At 56.7% G+C, this 8707-nt stretch overlaps 1 protein-coding gene and 1 long non-coding RNA gene across 3 annotated transcripts; one reads left to right on the plus strand and one right to left on the minus strand.

Moving 5' to 3' along the window:
* Window positions 1-1107: 1107 nt before the first annotated feature.
* On the minus strand, window positions 1108-3571 carry LOC113875103. Its single transcript, XR_003506159.1, has 3 exons — window positions 3510-3571; window positions 1971-2151; window positions 1108-1382 (listed from the first exon to the last, which is right to left on the minus strand). It is a non-coding gene; the product is annotated as an uncharacterized LOC113875103 (long non-coding RNA).
* A 345-nt stretch (window positions 3572-3916) lies between these two features.
* DGCR6L (DiGeorge syndrome critical region gene 6 like) lies at window positions 3917-8286 on the plus strand. 2 transcript variants are annotated; one of them, XM_027565970.1, is made up of 6 exons: window positions 3917-4085; window positions 4160-4320; window positions 4942-5036; window positions 6346-6446; window positions 7309-7449; window positions 7853-8286. In XM_027565970.1, exons 1-5 carry the CDS (start codon window positions 3976-3978, stop codon window positions 7433-7435), a joined length of 594 nt encoding a protein of 197 aa, XP_027421771.1. In that variant the 5' UTR covers window positions 3917-3975; the 3' UTR covers window positions 7436-7449; window positions 7853-8286. The 2 variants fall into 2 exon arrangements, with proteins under 2 accessions (XP_027421771.1, XP_027421770.1); XM_027565969.1 differs by lacking the exon at window positions 4942-5036.
* The last annotated feature ends 421 nt before the right edge of the window (window positions 8287-8707 follow it).

Raw genomic sequence — 8707 nt, forward strand, 5'->3', positions numbered from 1 at the left:
AATCCTAAGGGAAATCAACCCTAAATACTCATTGGAAGGACTGATGCTGAAGCTGAAGCTCCAATACTTCGGCCACCTGATGCAAAAAGCCAATTCATTAGAAAAGACCCTGATGCCGGGCAGGAGGAGACAGGGGTGACAGAATAAGATGGTTGGATGGCATCACTGACTCAGTGGACATGAGTTTGAGCAAACTCCAGGAGATAATGAAGGACAGAGAAGCCTGGCATGCTGCAGTCCATGGGGTTGAAGAGAGTCAGACGTGACTGACAGACTGAACAACAAGAAAAAAAACAGCCATCAAGCTGCGTCCGCTTTTAAGGTGAGCCCAAGGGACCTCAGAAGGTGAAAAGCACAGGATACTGGCCCAGGATAGCTGAGAAGTAAATGAAAGAAACGATTTCAGTGAGCCCAGACTCTTGCCTCTTCCAATAAATAGAGAAACACTACATTCCTTAACTTGGGATATCTGCTTTTCTTTAATTAACAGTCATCTTTGATGTTAAACTACCTGCCCCTGGTTGCAGAGCTTCTATGTAACCTGGCTCCCCTCCTCGGAGCAGTCCTCTCAGGGTCACTTGAGATGCAGTCTCTTGGGCTTTGAGTCCTAAAAGTTTCTGCTGAATAAAACAACTCTCAACTTTTGGGTTGTGGATATTGTTTTAAGTCAATGCTCCAGTGGAAGAATCCAGACCAAGCTGCCCTCTCAGGTCAGCAGAAATCCTGGGCCCTCAAAACGCTTCTGCTGCCTCCAGTAAACTGAGGAAATTCAAACTAAATTCAAGCCAAATATCCCATGACTTCTCCAAAATAGTTATGGAACAATTAACTGGAAACTATATGAAATGAAATTACTGTAAATACAAACTTGAAAACTTTACACCAAATTCACTCAAACTGATTAAGACATTTATAACTCAAAATCATCAAAATTACAAAGAAACAAGAAAATCTACATGATGTGGGGTTTGATCCATAGATCACAAGCTTTGAGTTTTAATACACAAAAAGCCAGTCCATGTGAGAAAAAACATTGTGGACTTTGTAAAGTTAAAGGTGTCTACTAAGAAAGGTACTGACTTTAAAAAAAAAAAAAAATGCACAGCCTGAGAGTTGCAAGTCAAATTTTATTTGGGACAAAATGAGGACTGCAGCCCAAGAGCCAGCCCCTCAGTTAAGTCTGAGGAACTGTTCCAAAGAGGGGTGGGGGGAGGCAGGCAAGGGGGTCAGTATATATATATGTGATTTGGGTGAAGGGGAGACACGAGCGATCAGGCACATATTCTCTCAAACATGTGGTTTCTGCTAGGTTTCTGCAGGTCTCATGGAGCCTTTGCTGGTCGCAAGGAGCAGTCGCCACCATGAAGGGTTTTACTGCTTTTCTATAGATGAGGAGATACAAGAACTGGGATCATAAAATCAGCTCCTGAGAATGCCTATCTGAAGACTTATCCTGTTAGGTTCCCTCCCCCGACCCCACCCCAGCTCTGAAGGCCCCGTTCCTGCTCTCCACCCTGAACCCCTTTCAGGGAGAGTTAAAGGTCAGCAGCTAGCACAGGCTTTAATCCTCGTGCAGTAGATGGCGGCGCCCACAGCAGGCGCCACTTTGTAGCTGACAAAGACATTATTCCTAAAGTCCAAAGACAAGACACAAACTGGGAGGAAAATATTTCTAAACCACATGTCCAAGAGAGGAGTTGGGTTCAAATGTTACCGAAAGAAGTGTGGTGGGATCCAGCTACTCGCCACTCAAAAGCCCCATAAATAGCCCAGGTTGGTGGAAAGGAAAATTTGCTTTATTTCAGGCACCAGCAACCGGCAGTAGGGGGTGGGGGTGGGGGGAGGGTGGTGGACATCTGTCCAGAGGCCCCTCTACCCCCGACAAGCAAGGGATGAGAGCTTTTATGGACAGAACTGGGGTGGGGGGGGGGGGCTACATCCAGAACAGCACAGTCATCTCTAACGATCACCTTCAACTGGTCCTCAGTGGTCCGACCAGCGTCATCTTGGTTGTTTTAGGTGCTTCGTCTTTAGGCCCAGGGTCCATCTGTTCCCATTTCTTTGCAGTCAATTCTCAGAATTGTGGCAGCTCATGTCCTGGGTTCAGCCTGATCATCATGTAGTGAACTTCTCTTCCTAGGGTTTCAGTATCTGTAAGACAGCTCACAGGATGTGGCTCAGAATATTATCTACAGCCCTTGAGAAATAAGTAAAGGTCCTCTACTATGCTTAATGACTGCATTACTACTATTATTTAGTCTCCTTTGATTGTTTTCCTTTGTTTCAGCATTTCTCATTTCTCAAGTGAAACTTATTCTTTGACTAAAGTTTTCCACAGACTAAAGGCAGGCAGCAGAGAAGGCAATGGCACCCCGCTCCAGTACTCTTGCCTGGAAAATCCCATGGACGGAGGAGCCTGGAAGGCTGCATTCCATGGGGTCGCTAGGAGTTGGACACGACTGAGTGTCTTCACTTTCACTTTTCACTTTCATGCATTGGAAAAGGAAATGGCAACCCACTCCAGGGTTCTTGCCTGGAGAATCCCAGGGACGGGGAGGCCTGGTGGGCTGCCGTCTACGGGGTCGCACAAAGTCCGACACAACTGAAGCGACTTAGCAGCAAAGGTAGGCAGGGGACATGGTGGGGGCGAGCAAGGACCACAGGCTCCTGCTCTGTTTCATAAATAGACAAAAACCTCTAAAACAAACCCATGTTAAAAAATGGGTGTGGATCAAACACACACCTGGCCAAAAAAAAGACTTACACATAGTAAAAATCATACAAAAATTATACAAAAATATCATTTGTTGCTGCTGCTGCTGCTAAGTCACTTCAGTCGTGTCCGACTCTGTGCTACCCCATAGAGGGCAGCCCATTAGGCTCCTCTGTCCCTGGGATTCTCCAGGCAAGAATACTGGAGTGGGTTGCCATTTCCTTCTCCAATGAATGAAAGTGAAAAGTGAAAGTGAAGTTGCTCAGTCGTGCCCGACTCTTACCGACCCCATGGGCTGCAGCCTACCAGGCTCCTCCGTCCATGGGATTTTCCAGGCAAGAGTACTGGAGTGGGGTGCCATTGCCTTCTCTGACAAAAATATCATACTACCAGGGAATTACAAATTAAAATCATGATATATCACAGCACACCTATTAGGACTGCTGCTGCTGCTGCTGCTGCTAAGTCGCTTCAGTCGAATCCGACTCTGTGCGACCCCATAGACGGCAGCCGGGCACCAGGCTCCCAGTCCCTGGGATTCTCCAGGCAAGAACACTGGAGGGGGCTAAACTTCAAATATATGACCAAATCAACCGCCGGAGGGTGAGGGACGACAGGAACCTCCCTCAGTGCTGCTGGGATGTAGGTACAACCACCTCGTAAGACAGCTGGGAGGTGTTTTCTAAAGCTAAACAACACGATCCAACAATCATGCTTTCACTTTTTAATTAACTGCTTTGAAAATCTATCTCCAAATTCAAACAAGAATGCAGTTACACCCAGCAGCACTACTCACAATAGGCAGGGTGCAGAGCCGGCCGCAGGGTAAGGGGCGAGACGGGGTAAGGGGTTGGGGGGAGGGTAAAGGGCGGGGAGGGGCGGGACGGTAAGGGACGGGGCGGGCAGAATAAAGGGCGGGGCGGGTAAGGGGTGGGGCGGAGGGTAAAGGGCGGGGCGGCTGGGTAAGGGGTGTGGCGGCAGTTGGTAAGGGGCGGGGCGGGGCTTCAGGGTAGGGGCTGGGTGTGGACGGGGCGGGAGGGTGTGCGCCGGGGGCCGAGTAAGGGCGGGGCCCCGGGTAGGGGCGGGGCCAATGCGGGCTGCTCCTCGGAGCCTCCTCCAGGGCAGGGCAGCCCTCCTTCCGGTGAGGCGAGAGCGAGCCGTGGTTTGCCTGGAACTGTCGTGAAAGGGGGCGTGGCGCGCCGCGCTGCGCTCTGACGTGACAGGACCGCGACGTTTGCGCGGCGGCCGGCGGCGCGGGCGCCATGGAGCGCTGCTCGGGCGCTTTGGAGGAGGCGGCAGACGGGGCCCGGCAGCAGGAGCGGCACTACCAGTTGCTGTCGGCGCTGCAGGGCCTGGTCAAGGAGCTGCCCAGGTGCGCGGCCGCTGGGGCGGGCGGGCCGGGGGGCCGAGCGGGCGGGCCGCGGGCTCACCGCGCTCCGCCCGCAGCTCCTTCCAGCAGCGCCTGTCCTACACCACGCTCAGCGACCTGGCCCTGGCGCTGCTCGACGGCACCGTGTTCGAGATCGTCCAGGGGCTGCTGGAGATCCAGCACCTCACCGAGAAGAGCCTGTACAACCAGCGCCTGCGGCTGCAGAACGAGCACCGAGGTGCGCGGGGGCGGGGGCGGCCTGCCCGGGCTGCTTGGTCTCGGGCGGAGCCCTTCCCCGGGTTCCGCTCGGCAGCAGCCCCTGAAATCGACCTCATTGAGGGCGCGGGGCTTGATGACAGATGGGATCCAGTCAGCTTCCCTTTGTCAGTTGCAGTGTGACCTTCGCGCGGGACCCCCAGAGACGCTCTCACCCACTCCCAGGCGAGATCTTGGCTCTGGCTGTGGCAGTAGGCCGCCCGCGGCGTTGGCAGCTTTGCAGCTCCCGATAGGGCCCGTTCCCCCTCCAAGGTGCATCAGGTTCCCATTCACGGAGCCCCGAAGCACCCTCTGGGCCCTGAAAACGCGTCCCCTGGAGCCACACGCTGGGCAAAACCTCCTGCGCCTTGGCCCCTCCCAGGCATCCCTACAGGGGTGGGAGCGGCCTCCGGAGCCCCTTCCAGCGGGGTGTGCCGGGCTGCTCTTCCGGCTCCCTCAGATTTTTCACCTTTGTCATTTTTTTTTACCCAACTTTATTTTAAAAATAAACAGGGAAGTTGAAAGTACACTATAATGAATATCCATACGTTCTCCAGCTCCACTCAGTAATTAAAGTTTTGACAAAGTTCTTTTTGTCCATCAGTGTATGCAACACCGCACTACTTCCCCAGAAGCCCTCAGCATTCCTCTAGACCAAGGTTTTCAATAGCAGCGCTGCTGGAATCTGTAGCTGGACAGGTATTCATAGTTCTTTGTAAAACATTAAACAGCATCCCTGGCTTCTATACTAGACAACAGTGGCACCTTCCCCCAGAGCCGACAGCCAAGAATGTCTCCGGACACCCTTGGGGTCAGCCTTGGTCCAATGTTAGAACCAGGGATCTAGAACAAGAACACTGCTGTGTAACCACAATGGATAGAAATCAGTCATTCCAGGGAGCGTTCTGACGTTCAGACACACCAATTATCCAATAATCCTCAGATTATGCACTGACAAGGATCCAGGGTGTGGTTGTGCATTGCAGTTGGGCCTCTGCTTCTGAAAGAATTCCCACCATTCACTGTGGTGCTGACTTTTTGAAGAGTCCGGGGCATTCTGCCTTAGAACATCCCCACTCTGGATCTGATGGACTGCCTCACGCTGACGTCATCCCTCCCTGTTCACCTTCTGTGCTCCCTGTGACCTGGGCAGTGTGATGATGCGCCCACTAAACGTTTGTGGCAAAAGTGCCTCCTGGTGACATGAGGTCCCTTCCCTGTGGGGTGGGTTTGATGGATGTCTGTCCCCGGATAAGTGCATCTATGTCAGGAATGGATGTTGGGTTTTGTCAAAGCTTTTTTTCTGCATCTTTTGAAATGATCAAGTGGCTTTTTGGTGACTAGAGTGAATTAACAGTATTTTTTAAATTCCTGGGATAAACAGCATTCCTGGGATAAATCCTACTTGGTCATCATGTCCTTGGGCCCCCTCGGGTCTGTGCCACCCTACTCCCTTGGGAGCTATGGACAGGGTGTGCAGGGTGGCTCTGCCCCTCCGCCAACCAAGGAGAGCAGAGGAGGAGTGACTGCCGTGCCCTGGAGCAGAGGCCATCCTGCTTGTGCCCCTTTCCTGGGCCCTGGCCTGCATGGTCTCTGGGACATCTCAGTGGATATCCCACGGATGACAGGCAGGTCACGCCAGACTCCTGGCCTGTAGCCATGTGAGGCTAGAAACCTCCAGCCCACAGTCTCCCCCACCCCCATCTTCCAATTCCCTGTGCTCAAGCTGTGGCCCTGGCTCCACCCTCACCCCACATGCCTGGCCTCCCCCTCCTCTAGGACCCTGGAGCCCTGCTGCTGCAGAGCGCCATACCCTGGCTGAGGGTAGGCCCGAGTGGGCTGGGGGCTGTGTGTCCAGAGCTCCACCCACTACCCGGTTCAGGCCTCCACATCCCCACGGCTGGCCTGCTGCCTGTGGTGCTGGGACAGCCGGAGCACGCCCTTGCCTCCTCACCCCTCCTCACCCTCTGCCACCTGACGGTGCCTCTCTGGTCTCGTCCTCTCCCAGTGCTCAGGCAGGCGCTGCGGCAGAAGCACCAGGAAGCCCAGCAGGCCTGCCGGCCCCACAACCTGCATGTGCTCCAGGCGGCCCAGCAGCGTGAGCTCGAGGTAGGGGTATGGGCATGAGGGGGGCCCACCTGCGCTCTGCTGACAGGGCTGTGTGGAGGGGATCGGAGTGGTGTGGGAACCAGCCTGGGCCACAGGCTGGGGTGGGCCGCGAGGGCCTGACGCGCCCGCGTGTTGTTCTTTGGGTGGGTGTGCTTAGCATGGGTACCACAAAGGCCTGACGTGCCCATGTATTGCTCTTCGCTGGGGGGTGTGCATTTGGCATGGGTGAAGAATGTGTGGTGCCCCCACCCCCTCCACCTGCTCCCCCAGACCACAGTTCCTCAGCCTTGGCCTGTGCAGGGCAGGTATGAATGGGAGCCACTGTGCCCCATGGCCACAGAGACGCGAGGACAGTGGTGGGAGGATGGAGTCACCAAGTCCTGTTCCCAGGTGGACAGGAACAACCCAGAGGCCCACCCACAACCAAGAACCCCCAGGGGAGGGTGCATGCCCAGACCAGCACAGGGTCCCAAGGCAGCCCCAAGCCAGGGCATGCAGGAAGGAGGTGCTGAGCGGGGCGGTGGCAGCTCTAGTGGGAGGAGACACGCAGAGGCTGAGAGACGGCGGTCAGCTGGACAGCCGGCAGAGGTGGGGCCAGCATCTGGCCACTCATGGTGGTCCGTGCCAGGTGGCACCCGGCAGAGCAAAGGGAGGACACCTGGCAGGAGGTGGGGAAGAAGGGTGTTGGGAGCAGGGCTCTGGGGGAAGGGAGGGTCGTAGGTGCGGTGCATACACCATCCTTAGTCTTGAAGCTGGAGCAACTGGGGAGGGGAGAGGGGCCAGAGGTGGCAGGCCAGGAGTGTGTCTGCAGCATCGGTGGGCGGACAGGAGGCTGAGCCCTGAGCCGCCCTCTCCGTGGCAGGCGGTGGAACACCGGATCCGTGAGGAGCAGCGAGCGATGGACCAGAAGATCGTGCTGGAGCTGGACCGGAAGGTGGCGGACCAGCAGAGCACACTGGAGAAGGCAGGGGTGGCTGGCTTCTACGTGACCACCAACCCACAGGTCAGTGCCGTGGGCCTCGCCTGGCACAGCCTAGGGGCTACTGGTCCCCAAAGGCCACATCCCCTCTGGGGGTCTAGCTGGTCGCTGAGGGGCCTCTGCTGCCAGAGGACAAGCCAGCTGCCTGCAGGACATCGCCCACCTTGCTCAGGCCTGCTGTGCCCCACAGGGCCCTCATCTGCAGTTCCCTGCATCCCTGCGTACCTCCACGTGTGCCAAGCCAGGGCAGCTGCAAACGCTGCAGCTTCAGCCCTTTCTGGCAGGCAGTGGCCAGACTTCCCCTACGGGCTCCCTACCTAGTGCCCCCTCGACCCTGATGGTCACCTCAAGTGCCTGGGGAAAGGAGGCTGCTTCCCTGGGCTCTGCCAGGGCTGAGGCGGACCCCCTGGGCCCATCTGCACCCCAGGAGCTGACCCTGCAGATGAACCTCCTGGAGCTCATCCGGAAGCTGCAGCAAAGGGGCCGACAGGCAGGGAAGGTGGCCCTGTGAGCCTGCCCGCCCTTGACCGCCGCCCGTCCCAGCCGGGAGCACCACCCCGTCCCACAGCGACCACAGGCAGCAGACAGCCCCTGGCACTGGTCTTCCTGAAGCGTGGCCACCACCCTCCCAGCAGCCTGCAGGAGGGGCACCTTGTGAGAAGCCAAGTGGACCACACCGCCCTTGCCCCCAACCCGGGCTGCTGAGAGCGGGCAGGCAAAGGGCACAGCAGACGCAGCTGTCTGGCTGCCTGCCCTGGCCTACCTCTTGGCCCCTCCCTCGGTAGGTGCAGCCCCTGAGAGGGACAGGCTCCCAAACTGCGTGTGACCCCGAGAAATAAAGCTGCCTCAGCGTCGCCTGCACATGGCTTGTGTGACAGTCTGTGGAGCCAGTCATGACCGGGCCCACACAACCCTCGTCTGGGGGCTCTGTGGTCTACAGAAGTTAGAAGATGCCCCCACCCCCCACATCACAGGGACCCCTCACCGGCCAAGTCCCAAGGCACTCGGGCCACAGCCAGCCTCCTCCATGGGCTGTCAGAGCAGCAGGAGCCTGGTGTGGGTCACTGGGGGGCAGGGGTGAAGGGCACGGGGCAGGGAGGATCTCAGGGGAGAGACCAAGGCCGGGCAAGCATGAAACCTGCCCATCGGAGTGTGCTGTCTGTCTGCATTGCTCCGAGCCCGGCTCTGGGGCTGGGGTCGGGGGTGTCCAGGGCCCTGCCTGGCTGGGTCTGCACGGAGCGCTTGAGGCTGGAGTGGCTGAACCCAACCCTAAGGCCGCCCA

Source organism: Bos indicus x Bos taurus, chromosome 17 (genome assembly GCF_003369695.1).
Source record: "Bos indicus x Bos taurus breed Angus x Brahman F1 hybrid chromosome 17, Bos_hybrid_MaternalHap_v2.0, whole genome shotgun sequence".
Classification (NCBI taxonomy): Eukaryota; Metazoa; Chordata; class Mammalia; order Artiodactyla; family Bovidae; genus Bos; species Bos indicus x Bos taurus.

Bases quoted from the DNA above. Each gene is read 5' to 3' on its own strand.
- DGCR6L (XM_027565969.1), top strand. From the start codon at position 3,976: ATGGAGCGCTGCTCGGGCGCTTTGGAGGAGGCGGCAGACGGGGCCCGG. The intron at 6,447-7,308 runs GTAGGGGTATGG...TCTCCGTGGCAG, and splicing joins CCCAGCAGCGTGAGCTCGAG to GCGGTGGAACACCGGATCCG. The intron at 7,450-7,852 runs GTCAGTGCCGTG...TCTGCACCCCAG, and splicing joins ACGTGACCACCAACCCACAG to GAGCTGACCCTGCAGATGAA.